The sequence below is a fragment of the Triticum aestivum genome, chromosome 2B, assembly GCF_018294505.1.
Source record: "Triticum aestivum cultivar Chinese Spring chromosome 2B, IWGSC CS RefSeq v2.1, whole genome shotgun sequence".
NCBI lineage: Eukaryota > Viridiplantae > Streptophyta > Magnoliopsida > Poales > Poaceae > Triticum > Triticum aestivum.
Genome location: NC_057798.1, coordinates 119040999 through 119064889, shown reverse-complemented (window position 1 = coordinate 119064889; position 23891 = coordinate 119040999). Strand labels below are relative to the sequence as shown.

The 23891-nt window shown below is 46.2% G+C and overlaps 3 protein-coding genes and 1 non-coding gene across 4 annotated transcripts; all 4 read left to right on the top strand.

Annotated features, from left to right (window-relative positions):
* Positions 1 to 1726: 1726 nt before the first annotated feature.
* On the top strand, positions 1727 to 3680 carry LOC123039084 (berberine bridge enzyme-like Cyn d 4). The gene is made up of 2 exons (XM_044462380.1): positions 1727 to 3368; positions 3589 to 3680. Exons 1-2 carry the CDS (start codon positions 1727 to 1729, stop codon positions 3678 to 3680), a joined length of 1734 nt encoding a protein of 577 aa, XP_044318315.1.
* An 8432-nt stretch (positions 3681 to 12112) lies between these two features.
* TRNAP-UGG (transfer RNA proline (anticodon UGG)) lies at positions 12113 to 12184 on the top strand. Its single transcript has one exon. It is a non-coding gene; the product is annotated as a tRNA-Pro (tRNA).
* A 419-nt stretch (positions 12185 to 12603) lies between these two features.
* LOC123040758 (momilactone A synthase) lies at positions 12604 to 13924 on the top strand. The gene is made up of 2 exons (XM_044463520.1): positions 12604 to 12822; positions 12924 to 13924. The coding sequence occupies exons 1-2, from the start codon at positions 12794 to 12796 to the stop codon at positions 13801 to 13803; spliced, it is 909 nt and encodes a 302-aa protein (XP_044319455.1). The 5' UTR covers positions 12604 to 12793; the 3' UTR covers positions 13804 to 13924.
* Positions 13925 to 17021: 3097 nt separating this feature from the next.
* LOC123040756 (momilactone A synthase) lies at positions 17022 to 23554 on the top strand. Its single transcript, XM_044463519.1, has 3 exons — positions 17022 to 17172; positions 17282 to 17412; positions 22672 to 23554. Exons 1-3 carry the CDS (start codon positions 17144 to 17146, stop codon positions 23349 to 23351), a joined length of 840 nt encoding a protein of 279 aa, XP_044319454.1. The 5' UTR covers positions 17022 to 17143; the 3' UTR covers positions 23352 to 23554.
* Positions 23555 to 23891: the final 337 nt, after the last annotated feature.

Sequence of the window (23891 nt, the reverse complement as noted above, 5' to 3'; positions counted from 1 at the left end):
GGGTTTTAACTATAACAAGAGAAGTGCAACTATGATATATAGTTGGTGATATGGTCAGGGGATAAAGAGGTCACACCGTTCACCTACCAGTCATGCATGTATGTTTATGTTCAAAAATACTCGGTCATTTATGTTTTTTTTCTAGAATATTCATGAGTGTGCGTACTATATATTAAAGAAGAGGACGGAGAAAAAACCCCTCCACGTTGACGAGTACATGTTACAAGTTACATGTGGACCAACTCCACCGATAAAACCGGAAAACTACTCTAGCCTAACTTCTCGCGTTTGCGCACCTTGCTAGCCCTCGAAAGAGAGGCTCTACATTCCCTTTTAAGATTCCAGCTTGCTCCCATGTGCATCCCTCGTCTTCAATTCGACGCACGAGCGCCCGTGAGGAGGGAGTTGCGCCGTCAAACACAACCGCGTTCCGGTGTTTTCACATCTCCCACGTAACGAGGAGTAAGATCGCCCTCACATCCTTCACTCCGGAACCAATCGTACATGTGGTGGTGCACAAATCCCTCATACTCGAGTCGTGACTTGGCGTCCACTGTGGCCTATCCAAGGCTCGACAAACGGTAGACCAAATCTCCCTCGCAAAGACGCAACCCAGAAGGAGGTGGTCAATGGTCTCCTCATGTTGTGCGCAGAAGGGGCACGTGTCGTGATGATCCAATCCACGCCTAGCGAGTCTGTCAGAAGTCTAACATCTATTGTAGGGTGATTTATGTTTTAAAAGTTTTTTTAGGTGTAATATGTTCTAAAAGTTGGGTACTCATGTCAAAATTTAAAAATTCTAGCCGCATAAAAGACGGTATCATATCATCTTTTTTACGAACACGCAAAAGGCTTGCGTGTCGATATATTAGAAGGGGAAAAACGGAATACACAGTGGTGCGAAGTTGCGCGCGCCGACATAACTACCCGTACAACGGCCGTGGCCGCAAAGGCCGGACCCAGCTCATCTAGTATCATATCAGTTTTTTTTCCGAACACTTGATATATTAGAAGGGGAAAAGCGAAATACACAGTGATGTGAAGTTGCGCGCACCGACATAACTACCCGTACAACGGCCGTGGCCGCAAGGGCCGGACCCAGCTCATCTACAATTATTCGACTATCTCTAGATCGCTTGCATAAGTCTCCCTCCATAAGTCTCCCTCCATGGCTATGCCGGCGCAAACCGGCGCAGTCGTGCTAGGGGTGCCATTGAAGGTCGTGGCATTGCGCTCGAGCCAGATCTTCCAAACCGTGAGCTAGGCTGTCAAATCCTTTGCGTGCCAGTTTGGGAAGAGCACGTCGCTCAATGCGTCGAGCTCTGGCGTGAGGTGGGCAAGATTGCAGCGGCCAAGTGTGGTTGACCATATTGCGGTAGTACCATATCATCTGTTCGCATGGGAACCACGAGATGGGCAAATTTATGGATTGGATTAATTTAGCGATTTAAACACGGCTCCCGCTTTGACTACGCGTTGCATGCACTTCGCCGGTTGAGCCAATCGCTGCCCGCCACGCGGACCACTATCCACATAGTTGACCATGCAAGACCTTTTGTTTGCAGCGAACAAGATTTTCGAGTTCAGACGGAGTACTCGCCGTCGTCGCAGGCTATATACACGCAAGCAGTGAGTGTTACCTCGATGCGCCAAACCTAGTAGCAAAGATCGATCACTGGCCATTCGTTCATGAAGCATGTTGAGCTCGATGGCCCCGTCCCGAATCATGGCGGTGCTAGCAATGCTCTTGGTCTCCCGCTTGTTCTTCGGCTCCCAAGCTTCCTCCGATGGCTTCCTCGCGTGCCTCACGGCGTCCGTGCCCGAGCAGCTCCTCTTCACCCGGAGCTCGCCGTCGTTCGCAGCGGTCCTGGTGTCCTCCGTCCGGAACCGCAGGTTCCTCACGCAGGCCACGGCGCGGCCGCTCTGCGTCGTCACGGCGACGAACGCGTCCCACGTTCAGGCTGCCGTCGTGTGCGGCCGCCGGCACGGCATCCGCCTCCGCGTGCGCAGCGGCGGGCACGACTACGAGGGCCTCTCGTTCAGGTCTGCGCGCCCCGAGACGTTCTTCGTGCTCGACCTCGCCGGCCTCCGCTCCGTGCGTGTAAGCCTTGGCATCCCGCGGGAGGAAGCGCCACCCACCGCGTGGGTGGACTCCGGCGCGACGCTCGGGGAGCTGTACCATGCTATCGGGAAGGCGAGTGACCGGCTGGCGTTCCCGGCAGGCCTGTGCCCAACGGTGGGCGTCGGCGGACATCTCAGCGGCGGCGGCTTCGGCATGCTGCTGCGCAAGCACGGCCTGGCCGCCGACCACGTCGTGGACGCCAAGCTTGTAGACGCCGAGGGGAGGATCCTGGACAGGGACGCCATGGGCCAGGACGTCTTTTGGGCCATCCGCGGCGGTGGCGGCGGCGGGAGCTTCGGAATCGTGCTGTCGTGGCGGGTGAAGCTCGTGGCCGTGCCGCCGACGGTCACCGCGTTCACGATCCCCAAGTCCGTCGAGCAAGGCGCCGTGGACATCCTCACCAAGTGGCAGGAGGTCGCGCCAGCTCTCCCCGACGACTTGTTCGTGAGGGTGCTCGTCCAACGACAAGTGGCCAAATTCCAGGCCCTGTACCTAGGCACCTGCGACGCCCTCCTGCCGGTGATGCGCCACCGCTTCCCGGAGCTCGGCGTGAATCATACGCACTGCAAGGAGATGACCTGGCTCCAGTCCGTGCCGCACGTCTACCTCGGCAGCGGCGCCACCACGGAGGACATCTTGAACCGGACCGACCCCGTGGACGCCACCTCCAGCAAGGCCACGTCCGACTACGTGCGGCATGCGATCGCAAGGGACGTGTGGGAGGAGATCTTCGCGACCTGGCTCGCGAGGCCGGACGCCGGCCTCATGATCCTAGACCCATACGGCGGGAACATGGCCCGCGTACCAGAGGCGGCAACGCCGTTTCCGCACCGCGCCGGCGTGCTGTACAACATCCAATACATGAACTTCTGGACGGCCGCCGGAGACGGCGCCGCGCAGACGGCGTGGGTCAGGGACGTCTACGCGTTCATGGAGCCGCACGTGAGCAAGAACCCGAGGGAGGCGTACGTGAACTACAGGGACCTTGACCTCGGCGAGAACGTGGTCGTGGGCAACGTCACCAGCTACGAGGCCGGCAAGATCTGGGGCGAGAAGTACTACAAGGGTAACTTCATGCGGCTCGCCATGGCCAAGCTTCAGATTGATCCCGACGACTACTTCAGGAATGAACAGAGCATCCCGCCGCTTGATGCTGATGAACAACGACTGATCACGAGGAATGTGGCGCCTAGGGGTTATGCTGATCCTATTTCGTTAAACCATTTTTACATATTTGGTAGTGTGGGTATCTGTCTTGTGTATATTCGGCGAAAATACGGTTTAAAATCGTAATTTAGCGGATGACAGACAAACAGAATATATGCATCCGATTTTATGCTCTAGTGTTTTCATTTTGGTGTCATGTAGTTTGTTGGTTGTATGTCAAACTTAAAACATACTACATCAGTTTAAAATCCGTGTCTGCTAATAATCAGTTGCCTGAAATTTGGGTCCATTCATTGCAGAGCACCCTCAGACATGGACACTGCGGCTGGCGTATCGTCGGCGGCGAGGGCCATCAGGGAACAAGCCGGAGGACGAAGCCGAGGGTGACTGAAAATCATCTTTTAGTTAATTAACTGATTAACTGAAGATTAGGCGGGCCCTTTAAAATCCTGCTTTGCCTGATAGACATATCTGTTGTCACATATAAACAAAGAACACTCTGAGAATGGTTTCCCGATTTCAGAAATGGACTGAAGTGTGTAAAGATGGAGCCAGAACCCAGGAGGCTTTAAGCATCAGCAGAAAAAGAAAAGGGGATCGGCATATCCATAGCCATGATTTGAGATTAGCCGGAATGATCGGTTTTATATTTTGCATTGCCGGAAAGATCATCTCCGTGTTCTCTCAAAATAAGGAACCATTAGTTTGTGCATACACGGGGTCCTTGTGAGCTATTTTGTAATTACGGCTCATGCTTTGGTGGGACAAAAAGAAAGGGTCATACCCAATGTCCGATTCAACAATGCATGATGCACCCGCATTTGAACATGCGTGCTTTAAAAGTACTCCCAAAGAACTCCTAATGGTAAGAGGAGGATTATAGTAATAGACACGAGTAGTGTCTCCTTTCTTTGCGCATAACATAAATAACCATATTTTGTTTTCTGAAGGTGCACACAGTCCAACCATATCCATCTCTAATTTTTTTTCTTCAGATTTCCTATAAATCATATGTAGGTTCAAAGTCTGACAAGATGCATTCGAGTGAGGCGTGCCGCACACTATGGTCTTTTTTGGCAGATAAGCAAAAGGCTTGTGTATCATTTCATTAATAGAAAGAGTTTAGAAAAAGTACGTGGGCAAGGGGGAGCACCGCACGGAGCGTGTACACACAAGGGCACGTCCACAAATCTGGGAGCTCCTAATCGGCGCAGTCGGCGCCTTCTGCGCCAGTTAGGAGTTGTGGCGCCTACTACGTTTCTTTGTGGGCTGATTCTACGAAGCCCAGTTAGAGTTCGCTAAACTATTTCGACCGTTCGCTTGTGAAGTTGATCGCTAGACTGTTTCTTTTTCTTAGCCCTAAAAAAAAGACTGTTACTTTTTTCTTTTACGGGAACGCTAGACTGTTTCTCTGATCGCTAGACCAGTACAGAAAGAAAAATTGTTTCTATCAATGTTTAAACTGATCCAGGGACTTTTTTCAAATGATTTTTTCTTTACCATAATGTTAGGGCAGTGGAAAAGCTTTTTTCGTGATTTTTTTGTGAATTAAAAAAAGTTCAAAAATTGAAAAGATAGAAACATATGAAGGGATGAATATATGTATTTGTGAACAAAAGTTTTCAAAAAGATAGACAAATTTCTATTGGTTGAACTAATAATTTGGAAAAATAGGTGCAGTGTTTCGATGACTAATTTTTTGAAAGGGTGAATTTTTTTTGAATTAGGTGACTATTTTTTTTATAATGAAGTACTTTCTAATTGGGTGACTAAATTTTAAAATGAGTGAACTGAATTAGAAATGCCTGACTAATTTAAAAAATGTGTGAACTATATTTCAATTATGTGAACTATATTTGTATTTAGTGAAATAATTTCGAAATGGGTGAACAATTTTCTTGAAAACGGGTCAGTTAAATTTGTATTTAGTTAACTATATTTGAAAATGGATGTATACAATTCGTATTGGGTGAACTAAATTTGAAAGTGAAATAAATTTACAATGACTAATTTTGAAATTGTTTGAACTAAATTTGAATTTTTTTGTGAACTAACTTTGAAAATAGGTGAACTAAATTTAAATTTGGTTAACAAATATTTGTATTGTGAACTAATTTGGAGAAAATGTGAACAAAATTAGTATTACATGAACCTATTTTGGGTGAGCGAAAGTTCTATGGGGTGAACTAAATTTGAAAATGGCTGAAATAATTTTAAATTAGGTGATCTATATTTGTATTTGTGAACTAATTTTGAAAATTTGAACAAAAAAGACAAACTAATTTACCAAAAAAGGCTTTCGCCCCGCTTTACATATAAAGCAAACCACCAGCGCCACGGAGAAATTCCTTGCATATGGTTGCTCCACTGTTTCACTATATTTTTTGTTAAAAAATATGTAGTTGCTTATTAGAAAAATGACTATCTTTAGTATAGTTAAGATAAGCGAACAGAGAAGGAAACATGGAATGTTTAGTACAGCAGAACAAAATTGCCTGTTAGAAACTTTGAATATTCCTTTTCTTCTAAACGTGAACTATGTTTTTCAAAAACTAAACAAATTTCGAAATTCGAATACTTTTTTTTTGTACTGTGAACAATTTTTAGAAAGCAAATTTAGAATGCACATTGAACATTTTCTTAGTATAGGGTGAACATTATTCAAAGAAACACTGGAAAAAAATACGCTGAACTTTTTTTGAATACATGCTGAAAAAAAATTCTCTACACGATGAACATTTTTAATACACACTGAACATTTTTTCAATGTATGGTGAACAATATTCAAATACACATAGAACTTTTTTTAAATACGATGAACTCCGTTTGAGTGCATGCTGAACAAAATTTCTATAAATGATGAACATTTTTTTATACACACTGAACATTTTTTCAATGTATGGTGAACATTTTTCTTCAATACGGTGAACAAAAAGTTCATCAAATTTGAAAAATAATTCATCGAATTTGAAAAAAAGTTCACCGAATTCGAAAAAAAGTTCACCAAATTTTAAAAGTAGTTCATCCAATTTGAAAAAGTTCACCATGTTTGATTTTTTTTATCAAATTTCAAAATAAAAGTTCATTGAATTTGATAAAAGTTCATCAACTTTGAAAAAAAAAGTTCATCGAATTGGGAAAAAGTTCACAAATTTGAAGAGAATGTTCATGTATTTAGAAAAAATGAAAAATATATTTAACAAAAGAAAAAAACAGTTCTAAGAAAAACAAAAAACGAAAAACGAAAAAAGAAAAGAAAAAAAACTAAACGAAACTCTTCCAAGAAAAAATAAAAAAAGCGAAAAAGAAACAAGAAAGAAGAAAAGAAGTAAAAAACTGATGAGAGACGCAAAAGGTGCGGTGGCTGCGGTGGTTAGCGTAGTATGCATATGACCAGCAAGTCACGGTTCGCTTCCCATCGCGCTCGTTGTAATTTTGCTCCTTAATAAAGAGGTGGGAAAAAATGAAATGAGCCGGCCCGCGTGGAGAAGGGGGTGTGCGCCCGTTTGCCCTAACACCTAAAACAGAATTGCTAACTCAAATCACAAGGGCGTGTATACTGATCCTTTTTGGGTCGGCCTTGGCCCTATAAATACTCTCTCTCTCTCTCTCTCTCTCTCTCTCTCTCTCTCTCTCTCTCTCTCTCTCTCTCTCTCAACCCATCACTTTTATTTTCTTTTTGACAATTTAGATGATCTATATCTCTTAAAGCAAAATTCTGTTTCCGATTTAAAAATATATATTTGAACTCTTGGGGCCAATACCTTTAGAACAAGATCTTGGATACAATTCAAACACATTTAAATTTCAATGTTTTAGTTAACTTATTCACTCAATTTATTTTAGTGCGGGCAGCTGCTTAGAAGAAGACCAATGACTGAAATTTGTTTTCGACTTTACTCAAATTATTCATTTGAAATGAGCAAATCATGTGTTTGAAAGAAATTTGAATGAATGAAATCTGCTATCTAAAATGAGTGAATCTTCATTCCTAGCTAAAATAGGAAAACTTAAAGTACTAAAGCTTGAAACTCCTTGCTAATAGCCATACCAATAAAAGAAAAGTAGCCTTCGCCACCTACTCCTGAATTATAAATCTTCTGGAATGAGTGAAATCAGTGTTTTAAAATTAGATAAATCAGCTTTTTTTATTGATAAATTATAGTTTAATGAGTAAAAACATTTTTTGAAATGAGTGGAATTGTTGAAATTGTTTCTTTGAAATAAACGAAATTATTTTTCCAAGTTGAGTGGAATGAGTGTTTTGAATTAAATGAAATCAATGATTTAGGAATTACCAAGATCTGTTGTTTGAAATGAGTTGAATATGTTGTTTTAAACAAGTGAAATTGTTATCTTCTAAAATGAATGAAATATTTGTTTGAAATTATTTGTTTGAAATGAATTAAACAAGTGAAATAAACTAATTAAATATGTTGTTTTAAATGAGTGAAATCATTCTTTTTGGAAATAATTGAAATTATTAGTTTGAACTGAGTGAAATGTATGGAATCTATTTTCTGAAACCAGTGAAATATGTTGTTTTAAATGAGTGAAACATTTTTTAGAAGTACTGAAATTATTTTGTGAATTGAGTGAATTCAATGAAATGATTGAAATCTGTTTTTGAAACGAGTGAAATCTGTTTCTTGAAACGAGTGAAATATGTTGTTTTAAATGGGTGAAATCATTTTTTCAATGATTGAAAATATTTGTTTGAATTTACTAAAATGGGTGGAATCTATTTCTAAATTGAGTAAAAGTATGTTGTTCGAAATGGGTAATCATTCTTTTTTAAATGAATGAAATTATTTGTTTTAATTGAGTGAACTAATTGAAGTATGTTATTTAAAATAAGTGAAATCATTTTGTAAGAAATGATGAAATATGTGTCATGAATTTTAAACCCATTTAAAATATATTCAAATTTGATCTTCTTTTGAAGATCTCAACATCAGGAATTCAAAATGGTTAATAGATTTAAAATGGAATTTTTCTTGAAAAGTTATCGATGAATTAATATCCATAAAAAAAGTGTTAGCTTTTCTATGGATGGAGTATTCTGGGAGCATGCATGCATGACTAGATATAATGTTAGTGAGACGTTGATGAAAGACTGCTGATGCACCCATCGGTCCAATGTTGAGTTGCATTATCAGTCGAAAGTTAAATTTTTATAGGTAATGGTAAGTAGCAGCAAAAAAATCCAGAGTCCGTTTTTTCATCAAGATTGTGTTGTTTTTTATACATAAGCTAACAAATCATTGTGTTGTGTTATACGTATGAATTCAAACTGACATCATCTGACAATACCCTAGGAGCAAAATGGCACTCTCAATCCTACAAAGTCCATCATGCATCAAATCTTCCTCATGCAGAGCATTTCTAGGCAGAAACAAAGGCGTGTTTTGAGGCTCAGACAACTACATACTTTGATGAGTGTATGTCAGTGCACAGTCGATAAAGTAGGAAATTCTGGTAGGGACATACCTAGACAGAAGGCATGCTATGTCATCCCACTTTGTGTTGAGAGTGTATCTCAGTAATGTGGGACACTTGTTCTTCTAGAATCAAGTGGACACATGGCAATTTGTTGGTTGTATTGGAGGCCCCCTCCCATGTACACAACGGTTATCCCTAGTGTTCTCTGTCTATTTTTGTAAGCTCTGGTCTGATCATGGTTGGATTAAAATAATTGTGGGCTGGTTTTTTCCTTTCATTTTTGTATAGGACTGGTTATTGTAGCTATTGAAATGTGATTCGGATCTGTTGTTTACCCGCCATAGTTGCCTAGAAGGAAAAATCATCATGAACAGTGGTGTCTCAAGCACGCAAAAGAAGGTGGTATCTAAGAATCTTCATATAGTTTTTTCTGCAATGAACTTCATCTTATAGTTGAGGAGCTTAGTTCTGTGTTTGCTTCTTCTGTTGTCTGAAATTAAATCTTCATAGGAAATGCAATATTCAACTCATTGTTGTGTCAAGGTTCCTTAATCTCTGAGCGAGTTGTTGACTTGTTGATATCCCTAGTTCCCTTGCAATCGACCTACATGTTGATTGTAGTGAGAACTTGATCGGAAGGAAAGCTACTAACATTTCCAAAAATGAAACTATGGAATCAAGCATATCTTGTCAGTTCTACCTAATTAAGGAGTTACTCTAAGAGTATGTTCAGGAGACAACCATTTCTTGATAAGATTAAGTTGACTTACTAAACATTTAATGGTTTAAAAGTTATTAAAAATATGAAATAAATAGGGGGCCTCATTCTAATATAATAAGATGATCCAACGATGTGATTGTGAAAATATGTATTTATGTGCCCTCGGCGGAAAAAACAAGCATTTCAGCTCACTCCAGGATAAATGTACACTGAAACATTTCATCTTTTTGTCCAGGACACATCCAGTCATATTTTTTCAATCCCTCCTTTGGATCATATTATATTATAGGTGTGTTGATGCAATATTTTTTTCAAGATGTTTGAGAACTTTTACACCGTCGAAAACCTTAACCAGTTCTACGGTAAGCTATTGTAGAAAATCCTACTCCTAAATACCATGACTTCACTAACTTTTTTATATCTCAGTAAAGTAATAGTCACAAAAATTGACTTAAATACCATGACTTCACTAACTTAAGAAATTACTCTCAAAGCATGTTCACAAGACAAATGTGCTAATTACCTCTTGTTCTTGCTTATCATGTGCACCCGCCCTACGGACTACAGTGCAACTGGATTTGAATTGCACCATAACAGAATCAATTTGGAATCTTTGAAAAATATCTATTTTTTGGAATAGATTATTAGACACAAAAATTCAAATGCAATTCACTCCAGCTTCACGAGAAACAAAAAAAGGCAAGCTTTGATGTGAGCCTTTCCAAAACCAGCTCTCAAGTGAATAGTTTCTAATTGCTAAAATTCACAACGAGATTTTTTTTCTTGTTTTTGGTGCTCTATTCTTAAATTAGATTTGAAATCTTATAACAACGTGCATATACATGTTGCATCTATACCATGATAAAGTTTTCAGAAATCCAAATGGTATTTCTGATTGCTTTTGTGCCTCAGGTGTACCATAAGTCTGGGTGTGTAGGACACATTCTCTGAAGTTCTTCTCAATCATACAACAAGTCCCAAAATATTCACAATATTTTCTGCCACACTTTAATGACACAATTTAATGAGCTCCTATGTGACATGCAAACTCATTTGAGGATAACAGTCATGGTTTCAACCTCTGCCTCAAGTAGTGCCAAAGAAAACAAATTCTTAAAGAACAAAACATCGCTTGTAGACATAAGAATTATTTTTTTTCTTTGAACCGAGCTCATTAGATAGGAGAACCATGCAAAAGATTCGGACTAGGTTCCCAAACAGGGACTAAAGCGCAATCAATAGCCCCCCCCCCCCCCCCCCGAGCACGCCTTGATGATCCTTTGTGAATTTATGGGGTTTAATTTTTGTAGCCATGTTTTAGCTTTATTGCCCTGTTTCTGCTATTTTGTTGTGTCGCGGAGAGGTTGGGAAGGGGGGCAAGGAAGAGTTCCTATGTCTTCGATGACATGCATTATCATAGGTTGTAAAAAACATGGTTAATAAACTATTTAGAAATATATATTTGTATTAGGGCATTTGGTCTAATGATATGATTCTCGCTTTGGCTGTGAGAGGCCCCGAGTTCAATTCTCGAAGTGCCTCATTTTTTATGCAACATTCCTCAATTGTTTATCTTTGGTGTATTTTATTTTTGTGAATGCTTCGGTGTTTTCCTATAGTACACACCAGACACAATAATTAACATTGATTAGTAGGCATGACATGATATCTGCGAGGACAACAACAACGGTCTAAACCATCAAATGGCAGAAACCGTGAGTTTCCTTATCAGTCAGCCCATTACAAACTTGAAAACTCAATGAACTTAGAGGCAGCTCTCTCTATTCATTGTAATTCTTGTCAAAGCACATGATTTAGTTGGCGAGTTAGAAGAGGGACGTTACGGGGCAACTTAATGCAAGTACAATTCAGAAATGTACTACAACCTGAATGTGTGTGCTTGTATATGTAATCATGGGTCTAGTAAGAAGAGGAAACAATGGGTCCTTATATTTTGGCAACACACATTATCATAGGTTGTAAGAATTATCATTAAATGTGTTTAATTTGTGAGATCATTTTGTGCTTTTTTACTGTACACAACACCCACATCAATCAACATTAACTAGTAGGCATGAAATTGTATCCGCAAGGATAACCACAACGTTAATTTAGTCAAAGCCATCACATGACGGAAACCATGAGTTTTCTGCTTAATCATGTCAACTAGACAACTTAATGAATTTTGAGGAAGCTATTTCTGCGGATTGGAACCGCGGTAGAAACACATGATGGCTGGTCTGATCACAAGAGGGATGCGACATGACAACCTAGAGCAGTGTAATTCATAAGTGTAGGCAGACAATGCGTGTGGTAGCATATGAAGTCTTGGGCGACTTGGTAAACGAGTATGTTCTCTTCTCCAAAGATTTTTATCATTCTTCGCATAAAAGAGGTTTTGCAAAGGCTGCAAAAGAGCACACAATGCAAATTGGTGAGGGAGATTGGTGCAACTGGAGGGTTCCCTCATATACTAATTGTATGCACTGAAGATGGAAAAATTGCTCCCCTACTGTACATTTGTCATTGCCATGATAGAACCAGAACATGTGGATGGGCTAGAGTTTCTCTTGGGAGTTGGGACTGACACTGGTGGTAGCTGGCCATGTTTTACAGGAATTCTTGTTAATTAGCGTCTAATAGAGCAATTGTACGTAACAGGGCATTTGGTCTAGTGGTATGATTCTCGCTTTGGGTGCGAGAGGTCCCGAGTTCGATTCTCGGAATGCCCCTTTTTATTTTTCGTCCCCCCCCCCCCCCCCCCCCGCCCCCTTTTTATTTTTCGTCTCTCCCTTTTTTCTCCTTTTTTTTTTGCCCGCGCTGCCTCGTGATCAGCAATGCGTGCGTGTCATGGCGGAAGCGCGCGCGTGCTTCGCGAGGAAATCAGATGGAATCTGGCCCGACGCGCTACGCCAGTAAGCGACCGCCCCGGTGGTTGGGAACCGGGATCACGTGGCGGTGCCACGATCCCGAACGCGCGGAGCATCCCTCACCTGCAACACTATGCGATCGATCGGCGAGCACGGAGAGAAAAGAAAACGCAACTGGCGCACAGGGATGCGCTGTCGACACATGCACGCGTGAGCCGCGAGGTGAATTTTCTGTCGCCGCCCAACTCATCTCGCGCCGCTCTGCAGATCGAGTCGAGATGTGAGTGATATGCCAGCTTGCCAAGTCACAGCTCACAGGGCGCCCATGTCAACGATCCAGAGCGCGAGCGGGCGCGACGTACGCGCGAGCAGCGTCTCGTTAAGTAACGGCCGCTCTGTCCTGGCTCCTTCGCCTCGCCGAGTCACATTTGCCACGTCGTGGAGAGTATAGGAACTCGGCAGACCAGCAAGATGTTCCGGGCTATGCAGGTCGTCCTCAGGTACCATGCACTCCGAGCCACGGCGAGTCGATCTGGTAGCACAAATATGTTCCGTGGTAATGGTCGCTGCCTGGATTCTGATCATGCTGTGTGCGTTGCAGGGGGGAGGGCCGTCGTGCTGCGGCGGCTGGCTTGACCGGCCACTGCGGCTACTCCACGGCCTCGAGCTCCCAGAGGTTGGCTGGTAAGGTGGCCGTTATCACCGGCGCCGCTAGCGGCATCGGCAAGGCGACGGCCGCGGAGTTCGTCAGGAACGGCGCCAAGGTCGTGCTCGCCGACGTCCAGGACGACCTGGGCCGCGCCCTGGCGGCCGAGCTCGGCGCTGACTCCGCGTCCTACACCCGCTGCGACGTCACGGACGAGGCGCAGGTTGCGGCGGTGGTCGACCTCGCCGTGGCCCGCCACGGCAAGCTGGACATCATGCTCAACAACGCCGGCATCGTGGGCTCCCTGGCGCGGCCCGAGCTGGGCGCTCTCGACCTCGCCGACTTCGACGCCGTCATGGCGATCAACACCCGGGGCGTCATGGCCGGCGTCAAGCACGCAACCCGCGTCATGGCGCCGCGCCGCGCGGGCAGCATCATCTGCACGGCCAGCATCGCCGGCGTGCTGGGCCAGCTCACGCCGCACCCGTACAGCGTCTCCAAGTTCGCGGTGGTGGGGCTCGTGCGCGCCGTAGCCGGGGAGCTGGCGCGCTCGGGCGTGCGCGTCAACGCCATCTCGCCCAACTACATCCTGACGCCGCTGGTGAAGCGCATCCTGCAGGAGTGGTACCCGGAGGCGAGCGGCGAGGAGCACCGGCGGATCGTGGAGAGCGACATCAACGAGATGGAAGGCGTGGTGCTGGAGGTGGAGGACATCGCCAAGGCGGCTCTGTACCTGGCGTCTGACGACTCCAAGTACGTCAACGGCCACAACCTCGTCGTCGACGGCGGGTTCACGGTGGGGAAGGCACCCAACATGCCGGCACCGGCGCAGTGAAGGGACACAATCGGAGTCAGCGTATTGCTCTACCGGAACAAATCTGTTTATTTCTTCAGCATTGCAAAAGAAAACCTTCGTGATGAATGAACTGTGTCACTTCAAAAAAAAAAATCTCGTAGACTCGTAGCGAACTCTACTTCTGGGATTGGACGTTGACTTATTTTTATGTATATTTTTATTTTGCGAGGGAATTGGACGTTGACTTATGAAACATATGCCTAGGGCTCCACACGATCGACACACTCCACCACAGTGTTCAGAGATGTGCTTGGAAGACTAAATCGAAATAAGCACATTGTCTTGTACTCCCTCCGTTCCGAATTACTTGTCTTGGATTTGTCTAGATACAGATGTATCTAGACTCATTTTAGTGCTAGATACTTCTGTATCTAGACAAATCCAAGACAAGTAATTTAGAACGGAGGGAGTAGATGAACAGCTCGAAGCAAGAGTTCGGCCGAAATAATCTTCAGACATCATGCAGGTGTTTATCAGGGAGGATCAATACTCGTGGCAGAAGGAGTGATTGATCTAACCTGCGTTGAGACCATGGTGTGCCATGAAGCCCTATCCTTGGCGCAAGATCTTAACATACATTCGGCAGTCATTGCATGTGACTCATCGATGGTGGTGAAGGACATTTTGGAAGGAATCCAAGGAGCGAATTCTCTGGTCATTCCGGAGATTCGGAGTCTGCTTCCAAATTTTGGCGATTTATCTTTCTGTTATGAGTGTAGACAATCAAATGCGGATGCCTGAACATAGGTAAGAACTCACTAAACTTAGTTCCTGGTCGCCATAGGTTGCTTTTCGAGCCCCCCCCCCCCCAATCGGTTTTTGTTTTCGTTTTTCTCCTGCTTTTTCATTCCGTTTCCATTTTTCATCCTTTCCTTCTATTTATTATTCTAATTTCCTTTTTCTAATTTCGTGAACATTTTAAAAAATTCCTTTTTTTGAAATTCATAAACATTTTCAAACCTGCAAATAATATTTGAATTCACCATTTTTTTTGCAATCTGTGAACAATTCTCAAATGAATATATTTTTAACTCATGAGAATTTTTTGAAAACCATGAACTTTTTTGAACTCACAAACATTTTTTGAAGTTTCAAATATTTTTTGGAATTCATGAATAATTTTTGAAAATAATATATTTTTCAAATTCATGCATATTTTCTTAATCATGAACAAGTTTTGAAATTTATGAATACTTTTGAATTTGCGAACATTTTTTAAAATTCATGAATATTCTTCATAAATTATGGGAAAGTTTTTTAAGTCCGAGATTTTTTTTCAAATTAATGAACTTCTGTTTAAATTCTTGATTTGTTTACAAAAATTCGGACCATTGTTGAAATTTGTGAAAAATTGTTAAAATTCATGAGCATTATTAGAAATTTGAAACAATTTTCAAATTCATGAACATTTTATGAAATCCCTAACATTTATCAAATTCGGGATTTCTTCCCTCAATTTTAGAAGTTTTCTCAAACTCGTGAATATTTTTTTACATTTGTGATATTTTTTCTTATTTGGGACATTTTAGAATTTTATATATTTTGAAAATGCCCGATTTTTTTCAAATTCATGAACAGTTATTGAAATTCACAACATTTCAAAATCCAAATATTTCTTTAAATTTGAGATTCATAAGGGCATGTACAACGGTTTTATCTTAAGAGTGCCACGTAGGATAAATGATGAGGTGGAGGAGAAAGAAATCGTAAGATAAGGCTTGCCTTCTCTTATTTAAGAGAAGACAAGAGATGATCTCTTAACACAATTTGTCTCATCATGTTTTTAGGAACAACTAATTATTAAAGATAAGACTAAGAAATGACTCATTGTAAACATGTTTTTTTGTCATCTCTAATTTACATTCAACAGTTAAGATAAGACTACCTTATCAACCATTATACATGCTTTAATAGTTCTCAAAGAAAAATAGTCCGCACATGGGTCGCAAAATGCAAGTGGGTTTGCATGGGTGCGCGATTGGTGGCTATCTGCCGACATACACGGCATGTTAGAGCTCCTGGATGAGGGATCACTACGCAAGCTGAGCTAGGCGCTCCGGACGTTGCATGAATCACGACACTTGTTTTTTTAACGGAAGGTCAAGTGTGCAAATGAGATGAAAGTATTTTTCAACTAGCTGGGATTTAGAATTTAATGGTATCGATTTGTTATACTACATGTTTAAAAAATTATAAACTTGATCAAAATTTGTAAAGTTTAACTTTGATAATGTCTGATAAGCACTACATTTTAGGACGGAGGGGTATAATTAGCATAAGTATTCGTTGCGAACCAACTTGTGTTTGAATGGTTAGTAGGACAGTGATATCTCAGCCCACAAGGGTTCAAGTCCTAAACTTGACATTGGTGTTCACCTTAGAAAAGAAAAATAGACACTGATGCTTGCATTTTTCTGGATTTATTTCAGTCCCTCTGATAATGTGTGTTCAATGAAAGGGGACGTTCTCATCGACTACGAAGGCATCTGTGACGATTTCATCAATCTTAAGGTGATGTGCCGGCTCAATCTTTCGGAGTTGCTCATAGAGGTAGAATGCACGTGCGTGCACTCATAATGATGAGTGCAAAAGAAACATAAGTATTCACTCTCCTCTGCTAATATTTTTTCAGTTTTGCTAGAACTCATCTAGATGAGATATAATTTGGTCTCATTATAGCCATTGGATATGATGCCATAAGATGTATGTGCTGTCGTGGATTGTATTTATTTTTGTTTGCAAAGTGAATGAAACCAAATTATATCTCATCTAGATGAGTTCGAGTTACTCCCCGCCCCGCCCATCGTTTAAGCATTCTAAACTACAGCAAGCTACACTATGCTATACGGACCCAGAGGATGTCACTTCGGCTACAGCCCGGCATGGCCAGGTCCTGTCTTTGCATTGCATGCTTGGGTAAATGCACGCTGCGTCAACTGTCCTTGGGTGAAAATGTAGGACTGCAGCGCAGATGAACACGGTGAAATGTCACGGTCGATGCATCGAATGACCTTTTGCTTTGGTCCTAGTGTGCAGACGGCATCTTCCCGGTGCATTCACCGAGTTCCCAATCGGTGAAAGAATCCAGGGTAGGGGTGGCAATGGTGTTTCGCCTGTCCTGTCAGTGGAACTGTACAAACCCGGCGTGCCCGTGTCCTTTGTCCGCATGGTTGCAACTTGCTACGTCAGAGCCCACATGGCGTAGTGCAATGATCCATATCGGGCGGGGCGTACGTGGCGGGCCGTCGCCCGGATAAATATCGGCTGCTCTGTCGTCTCCTTCGCCTCGCCAAGTCGCACTTCGCCAAGATCCACAAAGATGATCCGAGCGGTGCAGGTCGTCACCAGGTAACGCCGGCGTTGGTTTCGGAAGAGAACAGCAAATCTACCTACGCCCTGCATGGCTGCATGTGCGTGCTGATCTTGGTCTTGGTGTGTGCGCGCGTGTGTGTTGCAGGGTTGAGAGCCGCCGGGCTGCGCGGGCGTCGGTGGCCGGCTACGCCAGCCGCTGCGGCTACTCCACGGCCTCGAGCTCCCAGAGGTTGGCTGGAAAGGTGGCCGTGATTACCGGCGGGGCCAGCGGCATCGGCAATGTTAGATTGTATTTACATATGTATATTGTAACATTGTATACCATCTCATTATATATATATGTGATAGGCCACACCTAGAGGGTTGTGCCGGTTCCCCCCAAAGTCTATTGTTTTACATGGTATCACGCTAGGTTACGTCCGCTTCCGCCTAAAAACCCTAAACCGCCGCCGCCACCGCCGCCGCCGCCGCGCCCGCCGTCGCCGTCGCCCGACTGCTATGACGTCCGCTGCGTCCGGCTCCATCGCCACCGGTTTTCTGCCGGCCTCCCTCGCGGCACTTCTCTCGAGGCCGCTGGATGCCGCCTCCCTTCAGGCGCCGATCGGGACACGGAGCGTCGGCTCCCTCTTCGCACTCCCGCCGGCTGCTACTTCGCCTGGGCAGGCGCTTGTGGCCCACACCGCCGCCGCCCCGTCAACCGCGGCTGTCGCGCCCTCGGCCACTGCGCCGCTGTTGGCGGCGGACGTCGCGCTGGCAGGCTTCGTGGCGTCAACCGCGGCCATCGCGCCCTCTGTCACCGCGCCGGCTGCCCCTCTGACTGTCTCCACGGTGGTCTCACCTCAGCCAGTCTCCTCGATGGGATCGCAGCCGCCGCCGCCGTTTCACTTCGGCCATCTCATCACCATCAAGTTGTCGTCGGACAACTACATCTTCTGGCGCGCGCAGGTTCTTCCGCTTCTTGGGAGTCACTATCTGCTTGGCTATGTCGACGGCTCTCTCCCTTGCCCTCCTGCGCTAGTTGACAGCGTGCACGGTCCGGTCTATAATCCGGCTCACCGTGTCTGGACAGGGCAGGATCAGGCGAACCTCTCCTCCATCCAGGGGTCGCTCTCTCCGGCCGTTGCTGGGCTTGTTGTCTTCGCCAAGACGTCCCACGAGGCATGGACTATTCTTGAGCGCTCGTTTGCGGCACAGTCACAGGCTCGTGTATCTGGGCTCCGTCGCCAACTTGGGGAGTGTCAGAAGCTTGACTCCACCGCCACTGAGTTCTACAACAAAGTCAAGAGTCTCGCCGACACGCTGGCCTCCATTGGACAACCCCTCACCGACTCCGAGTTCAACTCGTTTATTGTCAATGGTCTTGATGAGGAGTATGACGCCCTAGTCGAGATCATCAATGAGAGGGGCAACTCCACGCCCATGCCAGCACACGAGGTCTTTTCACGCCTCCTGCTTACTGAGCAACGAGTCGAGACGCGCCGATCCAGGGGCAACGGCGCCTCTCGGCAAACGCCGCCACCAAGGGTGGTCGCTCCTCTGCTTCATTCAGGGCTCCTTCGGGGCAGTCACCACCACCCGCCTCGGCCCCTCCTCCTACTGCGACGCTACCAGGGGCTGGCGGTCCACGTGTGTGCCAGCTTTGTGGTCGCGATGGGCACTGGGCCTCGAAGTGTCACAAGCGCTTCCAGCGGGGTTTTCTTGGTCTCGGCAATGACGGGAAGGATACACGCAACTTTGCTCATCAGGTCGCCATGGCTGATCGTCCGCCGCCGCAGAAGCCACAGGGACACACTCAGTCCTACTCCATTGATCCCCACTGGTACATGGACTCTGGGGCGACAGAGCACCTGACCAGTGAGATGGGGAAGCTTCACACTCGTGAACCCTACCATGGCTCCGACAAGATCCACACCGCCAATGGAGCAGGTATGCACATCTCTCATATTGGTCAAGCATCACTTCTCACTAGACATGCCAATAGGAGTCTTCAACTTCGCAATGTTCTTCGAGTTCCATCTGTGACACGTAATCTTCTTTCAGTTCCTAAACTCACTCGTGATAATAATGTGCTTTGTGAATTTCATCCTTTTGATCTTTTTATTAAGGATCGGGGCACGAGGGACATTCTTCTTAGTGGGCGGCTCTGCCAAGGTCTCTATCGTTTGGAGCACCCTGGCATCGCTCGCGTCTTCAGTGGAGTTCGGGTATCTCCGTCACAGTGGCATGCTCGTCTTGGTCACCCGGCCACACCTATTGTCCGGCATGTTTTGCGTCGTCATGAGCTTCCTAGTGTGTCTAGTAATAAAGATGTAGCAGTGTGTGATGCTTGTCAGCAGGGGAAGAGTCATCAACTTCCTTTTTCGGAGTCCAGTCGTGAGGTGAAACATCCTTTAGAACTTGTGTTTTCAGATGTATGGGGTCCTGCTCAGACTTCTGTTAGTGGTCATAATTACTATATCAGTTTTGTTGATGCTTACAGCCGCTTTACCTGGCTTTATCTTATCAAACGTAAATCTGATGTGTTTGACATTTTTGTTCAGTTCCAAAAACATGTTGAACGCCTTCTCAAGCACAAAATTGTTCATGTTCAGTCGGACTGGGGTGGCGAGTATCGCAACCTCAACTCCTTCTTTCAGTCGCTTGGGATCACTCACCGTTTAGCATGTCCACATACACATCAGCAGAATGGTTCAGTAGAACGTAAGCATCGTCACATTGTTGAAGCTGGTCTGACTCTTTTGGCCCATGCATCTGTTCCGTTTCGTTTTTGGAGTGATGCTTTCATCACTGCATGTTTTCTCATCAATCGTACTCCCACTCGTGTTTTGAATATGAAGACTCCCATTGAAGTTCTCCTTAATGAACAACCGGACTACACCTTTCTCAAGGTGTTTGGGTGTGCTTGCTGGCCCATCTCCGTCCATATAACAAGCGTAAGCTCGAGTTTCGTTCCAAGAAGTGTGTTTTTCTTGGTTATAGCTCTCTTCATAAAGGATACAAATGTCTTCATGTGCCCACTAATCGTGTCTACATCTCTCGGGATGTTGTGTTTGATGAGCATGTTTTTCCCTTTGCCAAACTCCCTGTGTCCACACTGAGCCACCTGTCATGCATTCATTCTCTGTTGCTTCTGACCAATTTGATGATGTTGCATATTCTCCTCTATTGTTGCCTAACCATGGTGCAGGCACTGGTCGTGGGGCTCGTTTGGAGATTCTGGAAGTGCCATCTTCCTCTTTGTCGCCATCGCCTTCATCCTTGGCACCTTCTGTTGTGCATGAGGAGCACATGGCGCCCCTGCATGGCCTCGGTTTCCGTGCTCATGCACGGCCGATCGACGTCCTGGCCCGGTCGCCTCTGGCTTCTGGGCTGCCTTCGCCATCGTCGCGCCCTGCAACCCCGCCGACTGGGCCGGCCTCCTCGGTCCCCGTCTCGCCCAGGGCGTCGGGGCAGTCATCACCAGGCCTGGCCTCGCCCGCCCCTGCCTCGCCCAGGGTGTCTGGGCCCTTCTCACCAGGGCTGGCCTCGCCTGCTCTCGCCTCGCCAAGGCCGTCTGGGCCGGTGTCACCGGAGCTGGCCTCGCCCACTCTCGGTTCGCCCATGGCCTCTGAGCCCCTGTCGTCGGGCCAGTCTTCGCCATGCAGCCCGGAGTCGTCTGTCCCGAGCTCGCCTGAGGTGATTCCTGCATCTCCGGCGACCGTCACATCTCCGTCACCTTCGCCTCCGCCGGCTCCTGCTGCTGCTCTACGTCCACATACGCGCAGTCGGAGTGGCATTTTTCAGCCTAAGCAACGTCACGATGGCACAGTTGCTTGGTTAGCGGCGTGCATGTCTGCTGCTCTCGCAGATCCATCCTCTGAGCCACGCACGTATCAAGCTGCTATGCGCATTCCTCATTGGAGAGAGGCCATGGAGCAGGAGTATCAAGCGCTTCTTCGCAATCAGACATGGACTCTTGTTCCTCCACAATCACGGGTAAATGTCATTGATTCCAAATGGGTTTTCAAAGTGAAGAGGCATTCTGATGGGTCCATTGAGCGCTGTAAGGCTCGTCTGGTTGCTCGTGGTTTTCGACAGCGTTTTGGACTTGACTATGAAGACACCTTCAGTCCAGTGGTCAAGCCTACTACCATCAGACTTCTTCTCTCTCTGGCTGTTACTCGAGGTTGGTTTCTTCGTCAGCTTGATGTTCAAAATGCTTTTCTTCATGGTGTCTTGGCGGAGGAGGTTTACATGCGTCAGCCTCCGGGTTTCTCTGATCCGGATCGCCCTGATCATCTCTGTCGTCTGTCCAAGGCAATTTATGGTCTGAAGCAGGCTCCTCGTGCTTGGCATGCTCGTCTTGCAATGGCTCTTCGTGCTCATGGTTTTGCATCATCAACTGCTGACTCCTCATTGTTTCTTCTTCAAAGGCCTGAGGTTACTATGTACTTGTTGGTCTATGTAGATGATATCATTTTGGTCAGCTCCTCTCAGTCGGCTGCTACTGCGCTTGTTCGCTCACTTGGTGCTGATTTTGCGGTCAAGGACCTTGGGAAGCTTCATTACTTTCTTGGTGTGGAGGTTACTTCTCGTGCTGCTGGCCTTGTTATGACGCAGAAGAAGTACTCTCTGGATTTGTTGCAGTGAGCTGGGATGCTTAAGTGCAAACCGACGACTACACTCATGTCTACCACTGATAAGCTCAATGCTGTTGATGGTGTGCTTCTTTCTTCTTCTGATGCGACAGAGTACAGGAGTATTGTTGGTGGGCTCCAGTACTTGACGATCACGCGACCAGACATTTCCTATGCTGTTAACCGAGTCTGCTAGTATCTGCAGTCACCCCGTGACACTCATTGGTCTGCTGTTAAGCGGATTTTGCGCTATATTCGTTTCACGGTGGCTCATGGTTTGCATATTCGACCGTCTGACTCTGGTTGTCTTTCAGCATATTCTGATGCAGACTGGGCTGGCAATCCGGATGACAGGCGATCCACGGGGGGTTATGCTGTCTTCTTTGGCTCTAACCTGATTGCCTGGAGTGCTCGGAAACAGGCTACTGTCTCGCGTAGCAGTACTGAGGCTGAGTATAAGGCTGTGGCCAATGCCACATCAGAGATCATCTGGGTACAGTCCTTGCTTCAGGAGTTAAGTATACCCCAATCACATCCTCCTGTTCTTTGGTGTGATAATATCGGTGCTACATACCTTTCTGCAAATCCGGTATTCCATGCCCGAACGAAACACATTGAAGTTGACTATCACTTTATGCGTAAACGTGTCTCTCAGAAGCAACTACAGATCAAGTTTATTTCTTCCAAGGATCAACTTGCTGACATCTTCACCAAGCCATTGCCTTTGCCACAGTTTGAGACTTGCAGGCGCAATCTTACCCTTCTAGATTCATTAGAAAGTGGCTAAGATTGAGGGAGGGTGTTAGACTGTATTTACATATGTATATTGTAACATTGTATACCACCTCATTATATATATATGTGATAGGCCACACCTAGAGGGTTGTGCCGGTTCCCTCCAAAGCCTATTGTCTTACAGGCAAGGCGACGGCGGAGGAGTTCGTCAGGAACGGCGCCAAGGTCGTCCTCGCCGACGTCCAGGACGACCTGGGCCGCGCCGTGGCGGCCGAGCTCGGGCCGGACGCGGCATGCTACACGCACTGCGACGTGACCGAGGAGGCGCAGGTCGCCGCGGCGGTGGACCTCGCCGTGGCCCGCCACGGCAAGCTGGACATCATGCTCAACAACGCCGGCATCGTGGGCTCGCTGGCGCGTCCCCGGCTGAGCGATCTGGACCTCGCCGACTTCGACGCCGTCAAGGCGATCAACGCCCGGGGCGTGCTGGCCGGGGTCAAGCACGCGGCCCGCGTCGTGGCGCCGCGCCGCAGCGGCAGCATCATTTGCATGGCCAGCGTCGCCGGCGTGCTGGGCAGCGTGACGCCGCACCCGTACAGCGTGTCCAAGGCGGCGGTGCTGGGGATCGTGCGCGCCGCGGCCGGGGAGATGGCGCGCTCCGGCGTGCGCGTCAACGCCGTCTCGCCCAACTACATCCCGACGCCGCTGGTGATGCGCATCCTGGAGCAGTGGTACCCGAAGGCCAGCGCGGAGGAGCACCGGCGTATCGTGGAGGGGGACATCAACGAGATGGAGGGCGCGGTGCTGGAGCCGGACGACATCGCGAGGGCGGCGCTGTACCTGGCGTCCGACGAGGTCAAGTAAGTCAACGGCCATAACCTCGTCGTCGACGGCGGGTTCACGGTGGGGAAGGCGCCCAACATGCCGGCACCGGCGCTGTGAAACGAAGCGAGCTCTTTGAAATAAATTTACGTCGTGTTGCATTGCACCAGAAGTAGAACCACCGAGCATTACGTTTTTGTTTCAGAATTGAAACAACGAATTGTCCTCGATGTCGAGGACGTGCATACGCTGACCCCATGCGGAAATAGATGAGAGCAGCCCCGGTTGTTGTTATCTTTCTGGCTACTAACCGGATCCGTATGTGGTGCTTACTAGACCAAATGAAGACGTGCATTTCCGTGTCTCTATTTGCATCCACTAGGAGACGATAGATCGGACTATATTCAATAAGTCGGGATGTCGACCTAACAATGATATTTGCGAGACAGGGGTTGTTTGCATGTAATTCCCATTGTGGCTGATGTAGCACCACGGAGCCAGGCTCACACTTTTTTAACTCCTTCGGAAACTTGTTGGCATCATACTGAGAGTGGCGTTTTGGTACATGGAAGCGCGCGCTTC